We start from the raw sequence: 25,686 nt of genomic DNA on the forward strand, positions 1-25,686 counted from the left end.
AAAATAAAAGAAACGGAAGATTAATAAATTAGAAGAAAATGACCGATAAGCGGAATGGTTGCTACACGGAGAAAACGTGTTCATGGTGTTGCCAATATAGCATTCTTATGGCAATTTGAGCGATGTAACGGAATCTCTGCAGGAATGCTTGCCTAGAATATTTCGCGATGTCGCAATTTTTTATCGAGATAGTACATTTTTTAAGTGTTAAAATATAATGCCTAAAAAAATTCATACATTTTTGTTTAACAATAAAACCAATTATTGCAGAATTTTTATCTTTGCTCCATCATCTGATAGATAAAGAAATAATGTTTTAATTAAAATTTTCTGCTGTGAAGTTCTGCTTTTACCGATGGTTGCAAAATGTCCCAGCAGTTGAAAGAGCCATTGAAATATGGGATGATATGTTAAAAAAGTTGAAATGGGGCAGTTTAAAAAATTCATTAAAATCCTTCTCAAATATTTTGGAGGCAACTAAGGATAAAACATTTCTTATAAAATTAAATTTTCTTCTCTCTCTGCCGAAAATATTGCCTTTCCTTGAATATTGTCAAAGCGATAAACCACTTATTCCCTTTTTTGCTGAAGATATCTTAAAACTTGTAAATGATTGCTTTTATCACTTTAAAATTTTGAAACTAGAATATTAAAAAATAACTAAAGCAGGAAATCTTTATAAATTTAATTTTAATGATCCAAATTGTTATAATGATAAAAGTAAAGTTTATTTGGGATTCATTGCTGAGCAGTTAATGAATGATAAATGCCGCAAGAAGGTCATTTCACAAGCTGGAAGTTTTGCATTGAAACAAGAAGGTCAATAATGTGTCTTAACAATGGTACAACACTTAATGGCGAAATGTCCAATAAATTATTCTCTTATTCGAAATGCATCTTGTATAGACCCACTGTTGATGGCTAAAAGTCCAGAAAAAGCCCAGAACAAAATGAAAATAGTTCTAACCGTATTAACGCGGAATAAACGTGTTTTACAAGATAATTGTGATGAAATTCTGCTGCAGTTTGGAGAGCTTCTAGACAAAGTAGTTAAGACAAATTTACATGAATTTTCTACTTTTGATTCTCAAAATCTTTCTCTTGATGCATTTCTCACTTCTTATTTTCATGATTTTCACTATTCTAAAACTATGGAAAATAGTGAAAATGATTCTTATCTTGTCACATGGACAGGCCTTTGTGGAAAGGGGCTTCTCTGTAAATAAAGCAGTTGAAATTGAAAATTTATACATTTCTAAAATTTTCTGGAGGTATTCTTAATATCGAAATTAATAAAGAAATAAGATCAGCAGCAGCTTTGATAGATGCTTTTAGCAGATGAAGCCGAGACCAGCAGAAACATTGATTTGTTTATCAAAACAAATGAACTTAGAAGAATAGTTAAAGAAAAGGACATAGACATAAATAAATTAGATGTTAAAATATCTGAAAAAATTTCAGATTTTAAAAAAGCATAAATATTTTGTATCTTTTATTGCATAGTTTATTATTCTAGTATCATTCAAAAAACCAAAGAAATATATTGTATATTTACAAATCTGTTATTTTAATCTGCAAAATATTCTTACATTGCTATTATAATAGTAGTTGACTGTGTTTAAATAAATATCAAATAAGTTAAATAATAATCATGCAAATCTCTAAAATATCTGTGGCTGTTATTAGTGTTAAATACACTTATACAAGTTTTTCAAGAAATTATGTTCTTAATTTAATGTTATCTACTTCATAACTTGTAGGGAGTTAGTTTAATTTTCAAAATTGTTTTATGTTAAGTATTAAATTGAATTTAATGAATTTAATAAAAGTGCATAATACACACTTATGTTAGTTTCTTAAATGGATAATTGCTTTATTCTATTTTTTTTTTTTTTTTTTGATAGGTCCTTAATTTTTTCTCTGATGGTCCTTAAAAGTCCTTAATTTTCATGTAAGGAAATGTGTACGAACCCTGTTTGTAATGTTTGCGGTATGAATTCGTTGGTGACGTTTATAATATAATAGATAATTTAGAGGTGAAAGTTTTTGGATATTTTATTTATTTTATATGTGGAAATGTTCATCTTTGGAAAGGGTATATACTTTTTCGCGATCAGGTAATTTCATATATGTTCTTTTTACCGGATTTAAAGATTCACAAAATTTTCATGCATTTTCGTGAAATTTTTCTAATTTATGAGAAAAAAGCAGTGTACATGGATATAGTGAAGAGTGTGCGCAATGCCATTTTTGAGCAATTCTGGGATGTTTTTTTAAGTAAAAATAAGTCCGATGTGTACATGGTTTAGTGATATTTTAATCAAATGATAGTTATTTTGTGAATTTTATGTTTGTAGGAATTTGGTATATGTTTCAGTTGAAGTAAACGTGCATGGAAATAATTTAAATATTTGACACTAAGTATTTGTAACCATTTGTAATGTTTGCGGTATGAATTCGTTGGTGACGTTTATAATATAATAGATAATTTAGAGTATGGTAAGTTTTTGGATATTTTATATGTGAAAATGTTCATCCTTGGAAAGGGTATATACTTTTTCGCGATCAGGTAATTTCATATATGTGCTTTTTACCGAGTTTAAAGATTCAGAGAATTTTTTTGAATTTTCATGCAAATTTTTGTAATTTATGAGAAAATAGGGCTGATCTTTGGAATATGGTAACTGGTAGTTTGGCGACATTTTGGAGGCGATAAAGGTTACTACCTAGGACTTTGGTTATAATGCGAGAAGTACTCAGTTCCGATTACGCATTATTTTGTGTGAGGGAAATGAGAGATCATGAGATATGTCATGTGACATTAATGGACGAATTACAGTTCTTTAATCGGGAAAGGGGTGAAATTGGGAAATTTTGTATTTAGCTTTATTCTTTGTTGTGTGAAACAGTGTTGGTTAATTTTTGGATCCCATGGCCCTAACTAAAGTGAATTCGAAATGGGTATTTAGTAGTATTGAAAGGGGTAGTAATAAGTGTTTTTTTAAGGTTGTGTGAGATAGAAGTAAAGATGTTTTATTAAGTTATTTATTTTACTTGGTACCTTGCTGTGAACTATAAGTATGATTTTAAAGATCCTGAAACAGGCGCACATACGCTTGCAGAGTTGCCAACTCTCCCGATTTAGGCGGGAGACTCCCGATTTTTGACCGCTCTCCCGCCAACCCGATTTACAATATATTTCTCCCGACTTTTTCTTATTCTTAAAATTTCTCACGATTTTTATGGAACTTGGCTGGCAGTCTGAAAGCAATTGAATTTTCTCTAGGTTATATCTAAAACAAAACCTTGCGAATTAGATAACTTCTGCTTTGTAAGTGAGAGCAGAGCATATATGTATCCAGAAACGTCGTTCTCCAGTTCTCCAATGGGGGCATCGTGCTCTACTACGTGTCATCTGGCATATATTAATTAGCCAATGAGGACAAAGCAAGCTGTTATTTGGATGTTCTTTAGTTATTTCGGTCATTTTATCCTGAGTTGTTTGAATATATGTGCCTTAGGGAAATAGTTTTAGAAATTATCATCTTTTGTTATGTCTGCCAGAAAGGTGAAATACTCGTGTACATTTCAAAAATCGTACACAGTTGACTTTCTTTCCATTATTTCCTCAAGGAAATGTAATAAATTTGTGATGTGTACTGCCTGTCGTTGAGATTTTTCGATTTCGCATGGTGGAAGGGCGGATGTTCTCAAACATGTGCGTACACAAAAACACAAGGACAACATGAGTTGTGTTGAAAAAAACGAAAAATAGAATTTTTCTTCGGAAACACAGGACCAAAAAGTTGCTAATGCAGAATGTCTGCTGATGGAATTTTAAAATATAGGGAGCTGTCTAGAATTATGTTGGCCATCTTGACAGTTCCCCATAATAATACAGAGTGTGAGAAAATTTTCAGTATTGTTGCAAAAACGAGGACTAAATTTAGATCTAATATTAGTGATGACACATTAGAAAAGCTTTTATTAGCGAAAGCAGGCCTACGTGGCAATTACTATGAACAAAATTATGAAGTTTCTTTCTTCAAGAAAGCAAAATCTGCCACTGTTTATAACATTTGTACGAAAACTAATTAAAGTGGTTTTCTTTTTTCTTAATCGATGCAAGTAATAAAAATGTTTTTTTATGTGTAAGGTATTTTTGTGTTGCTTGCATTTAAGAATTAGTTACTATTTAAAGTTAATTCATTATTAAAAACTATATTTTCATCATTTAAAAAGTCTTTTTAACATTGTGAAAAATCTCCCGATTTCTTAAAAAAATCTCCTGATTTTTGAGTGTCATAGGTTGGCAAGTATGCGCTTGCTTTTTATTTAGCGGAGGAAATAAGAAAAGTTTATCGGACACATAATCGAGATTCTGAAGAAGATTAGGTAAGTTAGTATTTTTAATTATTTGAGGATATTATTTTTATGCATTGTTCTAAATGTAAGGAGTAAATAAAATAATATGGTATTATTGGAAAATTGTTATTAGCAATGATTTTTATATTTTAAGTGTTTTTGAATTTAATTATATTTTAATTAAATGATAGTTATTTTGTGAATTATATGTTTGTAGGAATTTGGTATACATTTCAGTGGAAGTAAATGTGCATGGAAATAATTTAAATATTTGACACTAAGTATTTGTAACCATTTGTAATGTTTGCGGTATGAATTCGTTGGTGACGTTTATAATATAATAGATAATTTAGAGGTGAAAGTTTTTGGATATTTTATTTATTTTATACAGTCAAAAGTCGTTAATCCGGACTCGTCGGGACTTCGGCGATTCCGGATTATCGATTTTTCCGGATTATAGATCATCAGTTTAAATCTCGTAAGATCGCATGCAGAAATTATAAAATTAAAAATATGAAACCGTAATTTATGAAATAAAGAACAATTATGATCTAAAGGGTATCAAAATTTGCAAAAAGAAAAAGCTTAATATTTATTTGTTTACTTTATTAAACATTTCTTTCAATGTAAGTTGTTTAAGTTTTGCTTCGTTTCATGTGATAATACTTTCTCTTTAATTCTATTAAACAGACATAATTTCTTGTTCAGTTACAAAGTTCTGCCGTTCAAGTCCTATAATTGCTGTGTCAAGAATACCGACTAATTTGTCAATCGAAATTTTTTTGTTTTCAATAACCTCTGTCACTTTTCTTCGCTATCGGAAGCGAATTATAATGATGAGGAACTTGTTTTTAAATCATATCAAAGACGAAGCATATCGAGATGAAATACTACATTTGGTAAGGAATTATAAGCCAAATAAAATAAAAACATCTGCGCTGAAGATAAGGATAGTGCTGACAAATCAACTTCCAGTTCATTACGCGCCCGCCGCCGAGCAGCGTGAAATTGATAAACAGATTTCGGATTTCAAAACATACTTTCGCTTTAGATCCTTTACATATTAACAAATATATATCGGAAATTCTATTTGATATAATCGAAAGTTTAAGCTTACTTTTATAAAATTGCTCTTACTGTCTGCAAAAAATAATAAGCCGGATGCAATTCGAAAATTAAGGAACAACGCAATCATCAACATTAACTGAAATAGATAATTATTTAGCTTATACATCCATTATACATAAAATGCGCGCGCGAAAACGTATTCTGCACTTGCGCACACTCATATGCGCAGTCGTAAAAGGTCTTACGCGCACGCGTGAACGCCTCTGCGCATGTGTCAACGCGGCGCATGCGCAGAAAGTTTTTAGTTTTGATGTCCGGATTATAGATCATTCCGAATTATGGGTGTCCGAATTAACGACTTTTGACTGTATGTGGAAATGTTCATCTTTGGAAAGGGGTTTCACGATCAGGTAATTTCATATATGTTCTTTTTACCGGATTAAAAATTCACAAAATTTTCATGCATTTTCGTGAAATTTTTCTAATTTATGAGAAAAAAGCAGTGTACATGGATATAGTGAAGAGTGTGCGCAATACCATTTTTGAGCAATTCTGGGATTTTTTTTAAGTAAAAATAAGTCAACGTGTACATGGTTTAGTGATATTTTAATTAAATGATAGTTATTTTGTGAATTTTATGTTTGTAGGAATTTGGTATACGTTTCAGTTGAAGTAAACGTGCATGGAAATAATTTAAATATTTGACACTAAGTATTTGTAACCATTTGTAATGTTTGCGATATGAATTCGTTGGTGACGTTTATAATATAATAGATAATTTAGAGGTAAAAGTTTTTGGATATTTTATACGTGGAAATGTTCATCCTTGGAAAGGGTATATACTTTTTCGCGATCAGGTAATTTCATATATGTGCTTTTTACCGAGTTTAAAGATTCACAGTATTTTTTTCCATTTTCGTGCAAATTTTTGTAATTTATGAGAAAATAGCAGTGTAGATGGATAAAGTTAAGAGTGTGTGCAATGCCATTTTTGTGCAATTCTGGGATTTTTTTTTAAGTAAAAATAAGTCGACGTGTAAATGTTTATGTGTATGTGCTATTCTGAAAAACGCGCAAGGGGTTTGCGATTGTGCACTTTTCGCAATTTTGCAGTTAATATTTGTCATGATTAAGCAGTTTTGTTATACAGAATTTCTAGCATAAGTGTAATTCGGCTAGTAGATTGTTGGAAAAAGTGTTCAGTAAATAAAAAGAAAAGAAACATGTCTTTACTTCGTGAAGACAAAATGGCGGCGAAAAAAAATAGAGGGTTGCTGTAGCAGAGTTTGTCGCCAAATTTTCGCCAAAAAATCGCCAAGTTACCATAATCCAAAGATCAACCGAAAATAGCAGTGTAGATGGATAAAGTTAAGAGTGTGTGCAATGCCATTTTTGTGCAATTCTGGGATGTTTTTTTAAGTAAAAATAAGTCGATGTGTAAATGGTTTATGTGTATGTGCTATTCTGAAAAACGTGCAAGGAGTTTGCGATTGTGCACTTTTCCCAATTTTGCAGTTAATATTTTTCATAATTAAGCAGTTTTACATAAAATTTCTAGCATAAGTGTAATTCGGCTAGTAGGTTGTTGGAAAAAGTGTTCAGGAAATAAAAAGAAGAGAAACATGTCTTTACTTCGTGAAGACAAAATGGCGGCGAAAAAAATAGAGGGTTGCTTTAGCAGAGTTGGTCGCCAAATTTTCGCCAAAAAATCGCCAAGTTACCATAATCCAAAGATCAACCGAATAAAGCTGTCTATTACATTGGGTTGACAACTAAGTAATTGCAGGTTTTGTCAATAGATGGTTTTATCAGATTCTTTTGTTTTGTCAGCGTGTTCAAAGGACTTACTATATTGTTTTCTTGTTGTTTGGATTTTCGCCTTTAATTCAGAAGAAAACTGTATTGATTAGTTATTTAATTTCGATTTTATCCCAATTTAAAAATGTAAGAACAAAAATGTTAATGTCTGACATATTTTATTGCATTATTTTCGAAAGGCGCAGAATTGGTTTTCAAAATTTCTTTCTAGTTTTTTTTTCACTCAAAAATGTGCAACAATCTAGCCATCCTGTTAAAATTGATGAGACCATATCAAGGCTACTATCGATTCCAGTTGTCATAGCACAGCATTGAAGCTCATTGTATCATGTTCATTGCTTCAAAAAATTCAAAACAGCTTATGTTAACCTTTTAACTGTCATGCCCGAGATAATCTTGGGTACAGCACTGGTGTTCGAAAATGTCACGCCCGAGTATTACTCGGGGTAATTTTTATTTTGAGTGCATCGTATTGTTATACCCGAATATATATTGGGAGACGTTTATTTCGGCTTCATCTCTTTGTCAAACCCGTCTGTATCTCGGGAAAAGTTAATGTGCGCTCAGTTCAATAGATGACAGCACTTTACTGAAGATTTCAAAGGTTAGAGGTTATTTGGTTCAAAGTGCATGGGGTCTTTTTGTTGTAAAATAGCCTCCAGTTCTTTGAAACGTTATATAGATGATTTAGATTCTTCAACCGAAGGTGAAGGATGTGTGTTTGATGAGCAGTATTCATGATACTTCCATGGTCAGCCTCAAAAATTAAAAATGGAGATATACTCAAGCCGAAGATTGTTTTTAATTACGGTCTAACTATGGGTGGTGTAGATCGCTGTGATCAGGAAATATCCTCTCATCCAACAATCCGAAAACGTCAGAAAAAATATTATAAGAAAGATATTTTTACATTTACTAGACAAGGTACTCTAGAACTCATATTTGCTCTATAAAAATGTAGTTGGGAAATGTATTACATTTTTAGAATTTCGAATCCAAGTTGTAGAAGAGCTTTTACATAAATATGATGATGCAGCTTCTGAACAAAAGAATGTTCGCAGACCACCTACAATAGCTTGTCTTACTGAACGACATTTTATATCCCATTTTCCTCTTACTCCTGCGAAACGTGAGCCTACAAGACAGTGCAAAGTGTGTTGTTCAAAAAAGGATAAAAATGGGGAAAAGATAAGGAAGGAATCACGATTCTGGTGTAGTGATTGTGGAGTTGGTTTGTGCTTGGAAAAGTGTTTCCATTTGTACCACACAAGACTGAATTACTGAACTACTAATAGGTATTCACTTATATTTATTTATTTATGTTTTAGAAAATAATTAATTTTTTTCATTTTTAGAAAATAATGCTCCACTAGAAGCGAACTTTGCAACTGCCATGTTGAGTGGCAGCCGCCTCAAAGCAAATATGCAGTGGCTACAAAACTTTAAAAATTTTACCCATGTACGTCAAAATATCAATTTTTAACTACTTAAGTATATTTTATTTTGTACTAAACATTTTGTTTTTGCAATAAAAAAATTTGACAATTTGTGTACCCAAATCATCAAAATAACTTGACAGTTAGAGGGTTAAAAAACTTGAACTTATAGGTCCCTCAGATTAAGGAAATTCATTTGACTCAACATGTTAGTATGTTGATTTGCTTCTGAACTTGACAAAATTGATCCATTCCTGAAATGACCGATTAGTGGTGATTAAAAGTGAATAGTTTAATCGAAAAAGATTGTGGGTGAAGCAAGATGAACCAACCCAGACAACATCAAAAGCTGAGATTCACCAAAAGAAGGTTATGCTGTTTGGTAGGATTATAAAGGATTTCTGCACTTTGGAACTTTTACTAAGAAATCATATGGTTAATTCAAATGTCTATGTTCAGCAAGTCACCAAACTGATCAATGCAGTTTGAAAAGAGCTGTCAAAATTATCTAATCATAAGGGAATTACTTTCCAAAATGATTATGCACACATCTTCAGTCTCTTACCAAAAATTATTACAGCCAGATTGGAATATGTTCTCATATCCATCATATAGCCCTGACCTTGTCCCTCAAATTTCTACTTACTTCGATCCATGCAAAACTCATTGAATGGTAAAATTTTTAATGACAAATAAGGTTCATAAATAATAATAAATAGAACCCTTTTATAAGAACGAATGTTTTGAGAAAAAGGCAAAAACTGTATGGCCAGTATTTACATTTTTGCATCTGATGGCTGCTGTGTTGCAAATTTATAGTTAAATATAAATTGTGTAAATCCATGTGTACTCAAACACGTGTGTCGTATGGGTATGTGAAGGTTGATTATTATCACTTGTATACTGGAAATTCACCTAGAGTGCAGCAGTTCTGAATGTTGAAACTGGGAGTGCAGACAAAACTGGAGTTTAAATACTGAACAACTAGGTAACTCAATTTTAGTAAACTTAAAAACATTTCTGATGGATAATCATCATAAAATATAGAGAGTGCTCATAAAAACTAAGAGTAGGTCATAAAAGTCAAATTTAGATACAATTAAAAAAAAAAGTTATCCTTTTCCAAACACCTTTTGTCAAATGATATGCAAAAGTTTCATTTGCTCAATCCATTTTTCAAAGCATGTAGCGAAGATGGTTTATGTGAGTTGCTTCAATGAACCTTATGCATCTGAAATAAAATCAGCACCTGAAGTGAATTTTTTTTTCTACGGAGCTTCTGTTTTACCTTATGGAGAAACTAGAAATCACATTGAGTAAGTAAGGTCATTATTGTAAATAAACTGTGGCAAGATTTTAATAGTGCATTTCAAAAGAAATTACTGCACACAAGTATTGTCAAGTGGGTAGACACTGTTAAGGTATTGCAGATCTTCTTAAACTTTTTTCAGTCGCGACCCCTTTTATCACTGAGATTTTTTTTGCAACCCCAGGACCCCATAATATTTACGAAAATTTTGTGGGACCCCATAAGCATTGCGCAAATCTGACACACGCATATGTGAAACTGTCAATTTTTCTCACTTGCACTGTAACATACTATTGCAGTTTTAGGTCATTAACTTTAATTTATAATTTTAAGACATAGAACAATGTGAAAATTTTAAATAAGTAAAAATCAAAATGACAGCATCATGTGCAAAGCAAGTAAAATGAACATTTCTATTATAAAAAGAATGCATCAAAATATTTTCCTTTTTCTGTATTGTCTTATCTTTATCTATTTTCAGATACATTGTGTAAAAATATTTGGTAATTGTAAAATTATTATAATAAGTTAAAGAAATATTAAAACTGCTAAATTTTTTGGTGACTCCCTACTGCAGGTCCCGCAGTAGACCCCCCCACGAGGGTGGTAGACCCCATAACTCGCATGAGACGGTCCGCAGTAGACCCCACGAGGGTGGTAGACCCCATAACTCACATGAGACGGTCCTGCAGTAGACCTCCCATGAGGGTGGTAGACCCCATGACCCACATGGGACGGTCCCGCAGTAGACCCCCATGAGGTTCGCAACCCACAGTTAAACGCTGAGGTACAGCATGCACTTGTCTACCAATTAACATTGCTTTTTTGATATTTGATATTGCAGATATTTCACTACTCAAATAACAGTGTGCAGTTTTTACACTAGTTTATGGAAAAATGTGCTGATAGACTACACATAAAATAAAAATAATAAAGAAATATTATTCTCTTTCCAAAAGGTTTGGCAGATCTTTTTTTTTTTAAAGGACTGAAAACATTGTGCTTGAAGATGCTTATCATATGTTTCAAAGGGAATGCCAGAATTATGTTCAGTTTTCATCAACTGCTGTTATTCTCTTTTGGAAATTCATAGTCTTTTCAACTATCTGTGTCCATTGGTTCTCCTGTTAGGTGATAATGAAGCCATCTGAAACACGCATGGCAAAGTAGTAAACTGCCACATAGAATGTGAAATACAGTCAAAAGTTGTTAATTCGGACACCCATAATCTGGAATGATCTATAATCCGGACCTCAGAGCTACAAACTTTCTGCGCATGTGTCGCATTCAAGCATGCGCACAGGCGTTTATGAGTGCACGTAAGACCTTTACGGCTGCGAATATGTTTATGCACATGCACGTTTAATGTGTAACGAACAGTATAAGCTAAGCTAAAATTATTTAATTCAGTTAATGTTGCAGATTGCGTTGTTCCTTAATCTTCGAATTGGATCCGGCTTATTATTTTTTGCAGACTGTTAGAGCAATTTCATAAAAGTAAGCTTGAACTTTCGATTATGTCAAATAGAATTTCCGATATATATTTACTAATATGTAAATTGTATCTACAAAGTGAAAGTATGTTTTGAAATTTCACGCTGCGGATTGGAAGCAGATCTGTCAGCACTATCCTTATCTTCAGGGCAGATGTTTTTATTTTATTTGGCTTATAATTCCTTACTAAGTGTAGTATTTCATCTCAATGTACTCCGTCTTTGTTATGATTTAAATCAAGTTCCTCGTCATTATAATTCGCTTCTGATAGGGAAGAAAGTGACCCAGAGGTTATTGAAAACGAAAACATTTTGATTGACAATTTAGTCGGTATTCTCAACACAGCAATTATAGGACTTAAACAGCGGAACTTTGTAACTAAACAAGAAATTATGTCTATTTAATAGAATTAAAGAGAAAGTATTATCACATGAAACGAAGCAACTTACATTGAAAGAAATGTTTAATAAAGTAAACAAATAAATATTAAGCTTTTTCTTTTTGTAAATTTGGATGCCCTTTAGATCATAATTGTTCTTTATTTCATAAATTACGGTTTCATATTTTTAATTTTGTAATTTCTGCATGCCATCTTACCAGATTTAAACTGATGATCTATAATCTGGAAAAATCGATAATCCGGAATCGCCGAAGTCCCGACGAGTCCGGATTAACGACTTTTGACTGTACCAATATTTTTGAAATGTTAGATGATACTGCAGTGTCTTCCCATGACATTTACTGATCATCTAAAATTATCTGGACAGTGTTAACATTCTGTTCTGTAGCAGTACATCCAGGTCAAGCAAGCTGATATAACTTATGTTCATAGAGGGTTATAAAAAAATCATGAAATGCTTTTTAGCACAACCATACATTACAATCTCTGAATGAGCAGGAAGTGATAATTGTAGGCTGAAGAAAAAGCAAAAAAGGCATTGGTCAGATTTATAAGCATGAAATGGTAGATCAACTAAATAGACAAAGAACAATCTTTCTGCTGGCTGGAAACATAAGTTTTTAAATATTTGAATGAATTACTGAAAGTTTTTTTTTTAAAAAAAATTTGTTGTGCCCATTACATGTAACATGTCAAAAATGCCTAATGAAAAAGTCTAACAGAAAAGGATAAATTGTTAAAAAAATTTTGATGTTCTTGGTAATTGCAGCCAGAGAAAAACTATATTTAAGCAAAGAGCATTATTCAGTTTACTTAAACCAGGATTTATAATTAATGAACTAATAAAAAAAGGAAAATGTCTCAAGGAAAAAAAAAAAAAAAAAGAAGAAGAAGAAGAAGAAAGGAAATCACAAGATGTTGAAACGGTTTTTCTAGAATTGTTTCAAGATCTAAAACAAAAAAGTGTTTCTATTGCTAGAGCTTTTTTCAGTAATTTGCTAAAAGATAGGAAAAGAATTTTGCATCAACTGCCTGATAACTGGCAAGCTACAGTAAAAGAAATCCAACATTGTTATCAGAAATTGCATGGTGAGAAGGAAAAGACATTTCATCAAGTGCCTTATAACTGGATTAAAGACATTTTACTTGGTTTGCTGAATGAATACAAGCGTCACAAAATTTATAATATAGACAAAACTGGACTGTGTTACAGAACATAAATACACATGTTAACATTTAAAAGTGAAACCTTCTGATTTTAAAAAGTCGAAGGGATGTATTAAACACTTATAAACTCTGTAAGCTGATCAAGAGTTAGTTGAATATTACCTTTTACTCCCCCTTGAGTATTATCCTTTTTTTCTTTTTTTTTTTTCTTTTCGAGTTCTATAACATGCTGTGTCTTTCTTAGTCTTTTTCCATACTTGATTTTGCCTTATTTTTTAAGTTGTGTTTTCTTGATGTTACCTTTGACATCTAACAATATTTCATGAGAAAATTTTTTTGCTTACCTTTCCTTTTCTTTTTGCTTACCTTTCATCCACAGGACATTTGAAATTCTTTGCCCTTTTATCACACGTAAAAATTTTATTTACAGCTATTTACAATTCGTTTGCTCATTTTTTCTGCTGTTGCCACTACGTCTCAATAAAAAAAAAATTACAAAGCAATAAGAAAAACAGTAAACGTAAACCGAAAAAGCTGCACCCTCCTGTGACTAGCAAACTCACTTGAGATATATAGTCTCCATTGAGATCACATTCTTCCATGATAGTAAACAATTTGTCAAGATGCATGAAGGCTTCATTCATATTTTTGATTGTCAACATCTTGATAAGTTTGTGTCTTTTACTTATATTGTGTATTTCATTTTGTTCTTCTTGTTAAAAATAAGTGCAGTGTACAGTCTAATTCCATTGAAATAGGCCATGGATAATTGAAAAGCATGACAAATTCAAACTATTGATTTTTATGCATATTGTGCATGCTTATTCCCTAAAAAATGTAAGTAATTTTACTTTGTGCTTTTTAGAATGTTTAAATATATGTCGAATTTCACTGTGCATTTTTCAAAGTGCTATTTTAATCCTGTACTTGAATCCTCTTGATAGACTAAGTCCACCAGACTTTTATCTGAAGATATTGCTGTTCCAGCACCAATATTCTTTTATTTTCAGTATCATACTTTGCCTCTTCTGTTCATGTTCATTTGAAATGATATCCACTTCACTCAAGCAGCGAAAGCCTGGCTCTGTTGAATCATTCTTTGATATTTTCTTAATTGACATTTTCAGTTTTTTGGCATACAAGTTCCATTATTGCCTAGACTTTTTCACATGTAGAAAAAATCTGATGTAGACACCACACGACTTCCTTGTACAGAATGTTAAATTATATGGAGTTTTTGCTACATTTCATTTAAACTTATTTCCTTGAATTTCATTAGATATATTTCTCATTCACTTATTTCAGTTCTCACTTCGCGACAAGGCAAAAATACATAAAACCTCAAAATATCTTTATTAAAAATTAAAAAATATAGAAAAGTATAAAACACAAAATACAATTAAAACAATTAAAAAAATATATACAATTAAAATTCTATGCAAAAACAAGCAATTCAGCCAGTGGACAAGAAGGCAGATTTTTTGGTGCACAAAACTGAAAGTTTACTACTGGTCCCACTTGGCAAAATGACACTGAAAATGCAGAAACTGACTTAATTCACTATTCTTCCAAATTTCAAATGTAAACAAATATGGCTACTATAGTAAAAAAATTAGACTTAGCAGCACTTAAACAACTTTTAAATTGTTAATAATTCTACACTTATCGCATGCAGGTTAACTAAAAGCATAAAAGCCTTAACTGAAATGTAAGAACAACATAATTCAATAATTTTTGAAGCAAAAAATGTACAATTTACAATACATAAGAATTAAAAAAAAATACTGAGCTCACGAAGCCAAGCAACAGAGTGGGTATATACAGTACAAAGTCTGTAATCCGGATGTCCATTATCCGGAATGATCTGCAATCCAGACCTCAAAGCAACAAACTTTTTTTTTGTATGCTTTACGCATGCGGTTTAATGTTACGCATGAGCGTCTAATGTTTAAGCATGTGTGTTTAGCACAAAAAACGAAGCAACTTAAACAACTTACATTGAAAGAAATGTTTAATAAATAAAACAAATAAATATTAAGCTTTTTTTGTAAGTTTTGATACCCTTTAGATCATATTTGCTCTTTATTTCATAAATTATGGTTTCATATTTTTAATTGTATAATTTCTGCATGCCATCTTAGGAGATTTAAACTGATGATCTATAATCCGGCAAAACCCTTAATCCGGAATTGCTGAAGTCTCGATGAGTCCGGATTACGGACTTTGTACTGTATGTATTTATATGCTTTTGGTGTCGCCAATTGCAACCAAAAAGAGAGTTGCAAAACTAAATGCTATAGCAGTCCTGTATATAAAATTGCAGCACTCTAAGGCTACTCATTTTTGAGTTATGTGAGATACGTATGTACGTATTCATGTCACGAAAAAATCTCTTTTGAATTCATTTTAAAACCTTTTTTGCAACCAGTTTTGGGAGAAAGAGTCCTCTATTCTGTCCTTACATAACAGATATCATGCAAAAGCATCATTAAATTGCATTCGATAGCGGTCAAAATGGGTATTTTTGTTGAAATATGATACCCGGAAATTTTTGCGATTACAATACTTCCTTTACTTCCTGTATAAGGAAGTAAAAACTCCAATTTCTATATCAAAAAGAATCTTTCTTTAAAATCAAACTTACATATGTTTATTTTTTACATGCTTTTACATATACTTTGAAGGTGAAAGTATGGGCACACATGGATAATCCTCAAACTGAGTAATCCTCACTTGGATAATGAAGAGTACTATATTCATTTGGCTAAGGTACTGAGTGAAATTAATCAGCTCACTACTAATTTGTCAAGATGCATTGAAGGCTTCATTCATACTTTTTATTGTAAAAGGCTTGGTAATTTTATAAGGTTATTCTTTCTCCCTTTCATTGTGAATTTCATTTAGCTCTTGTTGCTAAAATTAAATATTTATTTGATCAAGTACTAAATGAGATTCAATCAACTCTAATGAGTTTAATTCATTCATTCTATTTTATCTGTGATAATTTCAGGAGTTTCTTCAGAATTTATAAAATTACTCATCATTTGTGGGCGTAATTGTTTCAAGAAACTTTTCATTGTTTGTTCTTTAATTTCAGCCACGAGTCTTCAGTATTATTTGTTGCATCTCTATATATTATAGCTCTTCCAAAATCTTTTAATGTAGACCCACTTTCTCTTCCAGTTGCATTGATGGTCTGATTCATTATTATGCTCAAATAATATTGTTTAAACATAGCTATCACTGCTTGATCTGTGGAGTGTATAAGGCAGATAGTACAGGAGGTAGATGGACAACATTAATTTCTAAGTGTAAATTCTGAGGGGATTTTAGGTGTCCTGGTTCAAGGACCAGGTTCCTGGTTCAAGGAGGATATTCTGAGTTTGTCCAAGGGCAACTCATCTTTCATTCGATAAGAAGGTATAATTAGGCATTTTATTCTAAAATAAACCAATCTCATCTACACTGAATATTTGGCTAAAATAATCGCCACTTACAATAATTTTGGATGATGAGGAAATAAATTCTTTTGCATTATCTTTATCTGCATCAGTCAATTCATCACCAAATTTAAAATTATGTAAAGAATACCTCATTTTAAATTTGTTGAACTAGCCATTACGTGCTTTTAAAAACCATGTTAGAGTCTTCTTTTAATCTAGTTTTCCAGTCTTCATGCAAAATAAAAGCCTTAGCTTGAATAATTGAAAAACTCTGAAGGACACTATTTTGGTGTTGATTATCAATCCATGATGATAAAGAGCTTTCCATTTCATCCGTCACTTTGTTGTGTCTCTGAAGATATAGTACACAATTTTAAAGGCACTTTTTAATTTAATTTTTGTTTTTCAAAACTGAACACATAGACTTTTTTATGCCATATGAACAGCTGATTAGAGCAAAAGATTCAGCACTTTCAGAACATCTAATTATTTCTAACTTTGTCTTGATCATATGAAGTTTATGAGCCCTAAATTTCTTTTTGTTTGTATTAACACTGTAGCTCTGTTTCTCAGTCATGCTTATAAATTTATAAGGACAAAATATTGAAACATAAACAAATAAATGGGCAAAATACACAATGCATCAACACTGGCCCTAATGCAAGACTAAACCTGTTTAATGCATTTTATGTATTCAGCCCTGATGCCCAGATGGTTGAGTGGTTAGTGGAGCTGATTGGGGTATCGAAGGGGCCGAGTTCGAATCCTGGAGAAGGCATACATGTAAATTGTCTGTCCCCTCATAAGAGGTAATAGTGGAAATGAACAATTTTTGGAATATTGACAAAAATCTTTAAAATATTGAATTTTTTTAAATATGTGAAATGGTGAATAGTGCAAAAGTCAAGGGCTATGCTGCTCTTCTAATTTTGTAAACAGTGGAACATTGTGGCGATGTTTGTTTCAGATGGTGATGTGAGTACAGTTTCTGTCATAAAATGGTTTACACCCAGTCCCAGAGCAAAAACAGTAACAATATGAACTCATTGTATGAGGTATGGTGCAGAGAACCATAAGCAAGTGTATGATATTTCAACGGATTGTCATGCATATGCTCGAAAGTGGACTGCATGGTTTCTTTAAAAAGGACAATCAGCAGCACAAATTCATAGGCAACTAGTGGCTGTTTGTGATGAGCAAGCTTCTATGTGAAGCTAGTTGAATTTGGTAATACTTTACCAGATGTTTCTAAGGGTGATTTTATTAGTGATTTCACATCAGTATGTCCATTCTGTTTAACTTGTTAACATGTTTGTTTGCAAGCTTTCATGATTATATCCACAGACTACACAAACTACTACAATAAAATAATTATATGAATTTAATGCTCCAGACGTAGTTAACACTGAAATAATGCAAAATACAAAAACAAATATGCATTAATTCATAACCACGCGAAACGCATATTTTTATTAATTTGCAACTGGTTACTTTATTTACTGAATTTGACAAACTGCAACAATAAAACAGTTATAGCCATAATACAGAATGCGTAATATAAAAAATATGTAAATCAGAACACTAGCTTTAATTTGTTTTGGTTCCTTCTGTCCATTTTAATTTGTTTATTTCTATTTTTTATCCAAAAAATAGTAATTGCTTGTAATGAACTTCAATAAAATGCATCAATTAAAAATTAATGTTCCTCACCTGATACATTCATGTTGAAATTATTATTATGTACTTACTTACATAATAATAATTTCAAACATTCATGTTACAGATACTTACTTACATAATAATAATTTCAAACATTCATGTTACAGATACTTAACTTACATAATAATAATTTGAGCTAATAATAATTTCAAACATGGGAATAAAAACTTGAAATTAACCAGTGAAAATAAAGCTTGGTTGAAATTAAGTCATTCTTAACCAAACTCTTATCTTTTCTTAGACATGCTGCATTTTCTGTCTGGCTTTGTTGCTATCAACTTGCTAATTTTTCTGCTGCTTTGTCATACCATAATACAATATATTTCTGAATATAAACCATTCTGTGTATAAGTTGAGAGTGCATTTTTTCTTCCAAACATTTACCTAAAATTAAGAAACTATATATAAGCGAAAATGGGGGGGGGGACTCGAAATATTCAAACATGTTGCCATAATGGGGAAAATGTTGCCATACAAATAAAACAGTTGGGATATTTTCCAATCAAATCATTGTAAATCAAAATACAAGACATCAATGATGATAGTTTTAACTCTGGTAACTCTGAAGCTAGCACATTTATTCGATTCATTTGCTGTCGTGTACAATCTGTGGTATTCTTATTTTCTTTGTCGTTTTATTTTTTGTCTGAAAGATGAATGGGAAAAGAAATTTTTATATGGTCATTTTTCAAATTGCGATGATGTTTGCTGAAAATTCTAATAACAGTATGGCTGCTTGGCATATCTCCATCAATGAAAATAAGTTGAAGAATGTAGAAAGCTGGGTGCTAATTTTACCAACACAAGATCTTTCATTTTGATGATGATGCAACAAACCAGCAATATAAACAATTTAAAAAATAAACTTATTTTCATAATACAAATATTTCATTTAAAGTATTTTTTCGGAAGCTTAAGAAATATAAACTAGTAATTTATTGCTTGGGCCTGGCTAATGGAAATGTACCTATGTTTTTCCGAGATCAGTAGATCCATATGTAAGCTAACCCCGTAATTTAGTTTACCCTGTAAAAAAAGTTAAAAAAATTCTCAGCTTGTAATTGGAAATATATGGCATGTGTAAAAATTCTAAAGGTTACTGATGCAACTCTTTAAGAACAGGTGCACTTACTGTGCCAATTTATGCATATTTTTATCAAAAATGTTTGTGTACATCAAAAGCAGTTTGTCAAGAAATAAAATAATTGTTCTACTTGCCATAAATACTGGTATCTCAGCCTTTTCTTCTAAATTATTATATATATATATATATATATATATATAAATTTAATGAAAAAATATATTTAACATTGGAGTAATGCAATTACTTCATTGGAGTAATTATTCATTTCTTCATTGAAGTAATGTAATTTAATTATTATTAAAATAATAATAATAATGATAATAAATATGCATTAATGGACTGTTCACATGTTTGCATTAATTTACAGCAATATTTTCTCATAAAATTTGTATTTAATGACCTGATTATTGTTCTGTATGTATTTTTTCAGTTGTTTTGATGGGTACAATGCAACTGTTTTGGCCTATGGACAAGTATGTACATTAAGCATATTTTTGTACATGTATATATTTTTCCTTTCTTTAATTATATATGCACCGAAAAGAAGTTAGGAGTGTTTAGGTTTTAGTTTTATTATATATTTTAGATAAGTCAGATTTTTTAAATAGTTTTATGGACTATAGCTTATTATAGTACTTCTGTTTGAAAATTTCTGAGGTCTTCTCCCTCTGTTTTCATAACAGTTCTGTAATCAAATCTCAGACATCATTGTTTAGTAGATATTTTTCATTACAGGATAGTTCCCAAATTCTCGGATTCATGAAACTCATGAAATGAAACATTAATGTACTTCACCTATAGCATATGTTGCATTCGTATGTGTTCGTAATAGATTGAAGGCACTCAGAACTGATGATAACATGATGAAATTTATTTTATCAAAAGAAACATTTTACGATTCTTGAACCTTCCACAAAAAAACTCAAAACAGCTTTTCTCAGTATCACAGAGCACCATCAATAGTTACACTTCAAACTACTAAGACCAATAAACACAGTGCAATGTAAAGTGCATCTAAAAGGCGAAGCTTTCATGGATATCTCAATACACCAAATTCAACTCTGAACCATCAATTGAGAGCAGTGCTTTCTTCTGTCTTACAGAGTTTTCACCTGGCCGGCAAGAAATCTGTTACATTCCATTTCTTGAAATTACTAGAAGGAATATGAGGGTCAGATACAGTTACAAATTTTACATATGTAGATTAATTACATTTATTCAGTCACAATACTAATTACAACTATACATGGACTGGACAAAAATGTCACCAAGATATCTCGCCAGTTTAATGAGATAGCCATTTACTCAATGTTAAGTAGAACACTTGGCCTGTTTCTTACTTTTATAGCAGAGCTTCCACTACTTTAGATTTTCATGTTACATTATTTAAAAAAAAAAAAAAAGAAAGGTTTTAGATTTTAAATTATGTCCAAAGGGACATTTTTTAAAACATTTTCTGTGTTACTTTTATTTATTCAATATCATGTTCTACATCTCAAACAATAAAATTCAGTTCAACAGCAATATCACAAATTAATTTAAAAAAAAACATATCTTTAGAATTTATGGTGCAGCGTCTTGCACGCTATTAAATATCATGTTCTTCGCGCTTAAACCAAATAAAATTCAATTCAATTCAAGAGCAATATTACAAAATATTTAAAAACAGCATACGTTTAGAACTTCCGAAAGACAGTCTTACGTGCTGGAGATAAAAATGTTTTTTCGTACAGCTTGCTTTGAAATCGTTTATTTTTTAAGTAAAAAATTTGTCGAAGTGTTACAAAATCTGAAATCGATAATAAAACAAATTTCAGATTCAAATTAAGGCTTCCACATGCCCATATTCTATAAAAATTACATTATTTAAATTTTGATGGCTCTAGGTACCATTAATTTTATCACAATGCGAGAAACATACATACATTTATGCAGATTCTTCATTATTTAATTTCTTTAAATATAAGACGGTGATAATATATGGTGGCAGTGAGTTGAAAAGTGATACAGCCTTTGAAAGTTTTCAATGCAAAATGCCAAAATTAAATCAATAGTCCTTCAGGGAAAATTGCCCCTTTGGATTAAGAAAAAGAAAGGAATATTCAAACTATTAATTATCAAGCATCATCCAAGGTGCTTATTTCTAGAAAAATCAGTAATTTTACTTTGTTATTGAGAACAATTAGTTATTTGTAGAATTTTACTGTTTATTTTTGGAAGTGGGGCCCACTAGCGGCCGAGCGGTAAAGTCGCTGAAGTTAGGTCCGAGGTTCGAATCCTATGAACAGACTGGCTGCATGGGTGTTTTCGTGGTTTTCCCCATGTGTAACGTATATACAAATCAGTTTCCCTTAGAAAGTCATCCACGAAGGCATCCCTTCCCTTAGGCAGATAGCCCTAGTGTGCTTTGCCATAATTAAATACACCAAAAAAAAAAAAAAAAAAAAAAAAAAAAAAAAAAAAACACCAATTTTTGGAAGCACTATTTTATCAATGAATTCAAATTCTCTTCGGTCAACAAGATCTGACAGATTTGCAACAGCAGTTATAGCTGTCTCTGGACTAATGTAATTATCAGTATCTTCTTTGCTTGCATTTTCATTATCATTCTCGTTCCCCCCTTTTTTTTTTCTGTTGTTCTGACATCTGAAATGATATCCGCATCACTGAGGCATGTAAAACTTGGCTCAGTTGAATCGGCATCAGACCATTCCTTGATATTTTCTCTATCGACATTTTCGAAGAATTTTACATTTTCAGTTTTTGGCATTTAACTTCAGTTTTTGCCTCGACTTTTTCACAACTAAATAAATCTCCGAATTCTATCTTCGGATGGTATGAGGTAACTGTTGACACTGAACCTAAAGATGTAGTTCAACAGTTTACATAGCATGCTTGAACTTGTGCATGTTTAGTTTTTGCACATTTTCACACGTAGTGTTGAGTGTGCATACTTGGACATTGCCACTCACAGATAATGGACAAACAAGATAATTGAGAGTTCACTGTATTTATATGAATTTCTTTCAGTTTTTACCTATTGAGAATATAAATAAAAGTTGCACTAGAAATATTGCCAAAGAGAAGAAATTTTATGTGGTTTCACACTCTTTGGCTCTTTATTACTAATTTATTCAACACTGACCAGCATATTCTTTGATTAATATAAAAAATAAGAGGAAAAGAAAAAGCTTTCAGATTTTATATTACATCTAAAAAGGCATTTTTTTAACATTCTGTGTATTACCTTTATTTGTTAGATATCTTCTTTGCACTTAAACCGTAAAATTCAGTTCAACAGCAACATCACAAAATATTTAAAAGAGCATATCTTTAGAATTTCCAATACACAGTCTTGCGCACTGGAATCGCCCCCATACAGTGTTGTCATTGCTCCCTTTGAAATCATTTTCTTAATCAGAAACTCATAAATACTTTACAAAATATGAAGTAGATAATAAAACAAATTCCAAATTCGGGCTTCCAGATGCTCATATTCAGGTAAAGACCTTATTCAAAATTTGATGGCTCTAAGTACCGTTGTTTTATCACAATGCGAGAAACGTACATACATTTATGCAGCTTTTTCATTATTTAATTTCTTTGAATATAATACAGGGCTCTAATATTTGGTAGCCACAATTTAAAGTGATTCTCTGTTTATAGTGAATCAACGGAAAATGTAAAATGATATTAATAGACTTTGGGCAAATTGCCCCTTTGAGCTAAAAAAATACGCTTACAATTTGACTTATTACCTTAAAATTATTTACATGTGTACAAAATTCGTAACACATACATTTCTGGGTACTTCTTTGTTATAGCGGCCCCTAACCATATTTGGCAATTTTAGATTTGCGTTGGGTCAAGATCTCGGCTATAATTTTGCCAAGCTTGTAAAGTGAGAAAGTAAATAAACAACATAATATAAAATAACAATAAATAATACATATTGTTTTCTAAGAATATTTTTAAGTATCTTTATCTTAAGTATTATTATTTTATCACACCTAATTGTTCCAGTCAACTGCAGCACTTCCAAACACATTAAGCTGTTTGTTATACCATTTCATGGATGTTAACTACTTTGCCTAAGAATATAAATGTAGTAGCAGTGATGAATGATATTTTGAAACTGTTGAAAACAAATTTTTGACACTGAGGCCCTTCTTCTTTTTGAAGTTTTTTAAAAGTGCATCTCCAAATGATTTCGTCATTAACATAAAGTCTCATGTTGCGGCAATTTTTGCATTATCATTTGTCAGGTAAAAGATATCTTTCTGGAAAGAAAATTATATGACATCCAACTCATTACTTGGTAAACTGAAGATTGTTAACGCCATATTCACACATAAAAAAAATGAGTATATTTTCAAATATAAACAATGTGAATTCAAAAACCTCATAAAAAGTAATAATATAAGAACATTTAGTGTGAGCAAAAATGTAACATGCCCCTAAAACATGAGTAAGTGGTGAGATATAAGAATGTGTACACAGATTTTGTTGAGATATCATTGGTTGATTGTTAATTCAATCTCGAAGGCTGCTATAATAAAGAAGGACCCATTTCTGATGGTGGGCAATAAAAAGTATTTATCTAAAATTTTTCTTAGAAAATGGTATTTCAAATAAAGGATTAGAAAGAACGTATGAGTAAAAGAATTTTTTTCCTTCTCTAAAAGATAGGGAATTCAAGAGTATGTTCTAAGGAGCCTCTGAGGAGTGGCAAGTTGAAGTAACATAAGTAATGCAAGAGTAAATTTTGAAAAGTATTTCCTAGCAAAAAATATCTAACATTCTGTTTGAGTTTCACTGTGTGGTAACACATCTCTGTGTTGTATGCGGTAAGGAAGGAAAAACAGCTCATTATATATTTGACTGCTCACATACTTCAAGATATTATCTTAAAAAGCCAGCTCCTGCAAACTGGTCAGCATGGGCTGTGATCGCTAGCAGTAACAGATCTGCACAAGATACCTTTATATTCAATACTGTTACATATTTTCAGTTTATTTGCTTGCTTATCAGCTACCCATAGCTTTAGGTGTTATTTCATGTTCTAGCTGCAATTTAACTTTGTTTATACAGCACTGTTACAGATTTGTCTTTCCGATTGCTCCAAGTAATGTGTATGCTCAAATGTTCTGTAAATCAAAGTGTCCTATCACCATTAACAGTTTCCAAGCTACAGTAATGTATATCTGGACAGATCAACAGAACTTACCTTACAGCCATATAGCCCTAGTTTCTTCTGACGAGTTGCCATCAGAACTCCAAATGATTAACACCCCGAGCAGAGGCCAACTTGACCGGTGACCAGTATCTCTTTATAATACATCACAAGATGGAACACAGAACACATTTTCTCTTTTTTATTTAATACATTACTTTTTAATGTAAATAACAATATTTCTAGGTTGGTTTTTTTCAGTTTGATTCAATTATAGACAGTAATAAATTTAAAATCTAAGCCTGAAAGATTAAAATTAAGAGGCTACAAGTATAGGAAGCAAGAAGCATCTCAAGATTTACAAAATGAGTACTATACTGAAAATAAAAGGAGGTGTCAAGAACAGAAGAAAAATTAAAAGATGGAGGCTAAATTAAAACAAAGATTTTCCTGGGGAAAGAAGTTATCGCAACTTGAAGTGTAATCACTTTTCAAAAATTGGGTACAAGGCAAATAAATGTAAAAAGAAAACAGCTGATAGAAAACATGCAATCAAGTAAGGGAAACCAAGGTTCTAATGATAGGTACTAGTTATGAAGAACTGACTAGTTTGGCAGTAAACAATGCTTATCAACAGATTTCCTTATGACGTTTAGATAGTGGTTGCACATCTCGCATATGCAATGATAGAAGATCATTTTCAGAATTTCATCCTCAAATGAATTCGTCAATAAAACTAGCAATTTACAAAACAGTAAAAATTACAGGAATTGGAACTGTCTTGATAACAGTACCTAATGGGAATGGGACAACTAATCTGACACTCAGAAATGTGCTATGTATGCTGGTATTAAAATGCAATTTGCTGTCAACATTTAAACCTATCGCAAATAATCCTTCAGTGCTTTGTGCAGAATGGCATGCTAAATTAATAGAACCAAATTAATAGATCAATAATATAGAACCAAATGGATCTATATTATTGATCTTTATTATATGTATCCAAGCACTGAAAGAGCTGCAATATCACAGGTAAGTGATTGTATAAAATGTCATCTTAACTTAGGTAATTTAAATGAGTCTGATTTGAAAAGACTTAAATCTGATAATATGGTTAGAAATTTGAATTTTTAATGATCAAATGTTTATCAGTAAAGGCAAAGAATTTGGGACTGACAAGAATTTAAGACAGATGTAAGCAAGGAATTGA

The 25,686-nt window shown here is 31.4% G+C and overlaps 1 protein-coding gene across 1 annotated transcript in view; it reads left to right on the forward strand.

Annotated features, from left to right (window-relative positions):
- LOC118197042 (kinesin-like protein KIF21A) overlaps positions 1–25,686 on the forward strand; it is a 250,282-nt gene that overhangs the window by 7,883 nt on the left and 216,713 nt on the right. Inside the window, exon 3 of the mRNA XM_085818558.1 lies at positions 19,734–19,776. Within this exon, the coding sequence (XP_085674684.1) occupies positions 19,734–19,776 (43 nt within the window). The remainder of the gene's footprint in view (positions 1–19,733; positions 19,777–25,686) is intronic.

This window comes from Stegodyphus dumicola, chromosome 6 (assembly GCF_044657685.1).
Source record: "Stegodyphus dumicola isolate Sdum_Otavi_A_Nest chromosome 6, ASM4465768v1".
NCBI lineage: Eukaryota > Metazoa > Arthropoda > Arachnida > Araneae > Eresidae > Stegodyphus > Stegodyphus dumicola.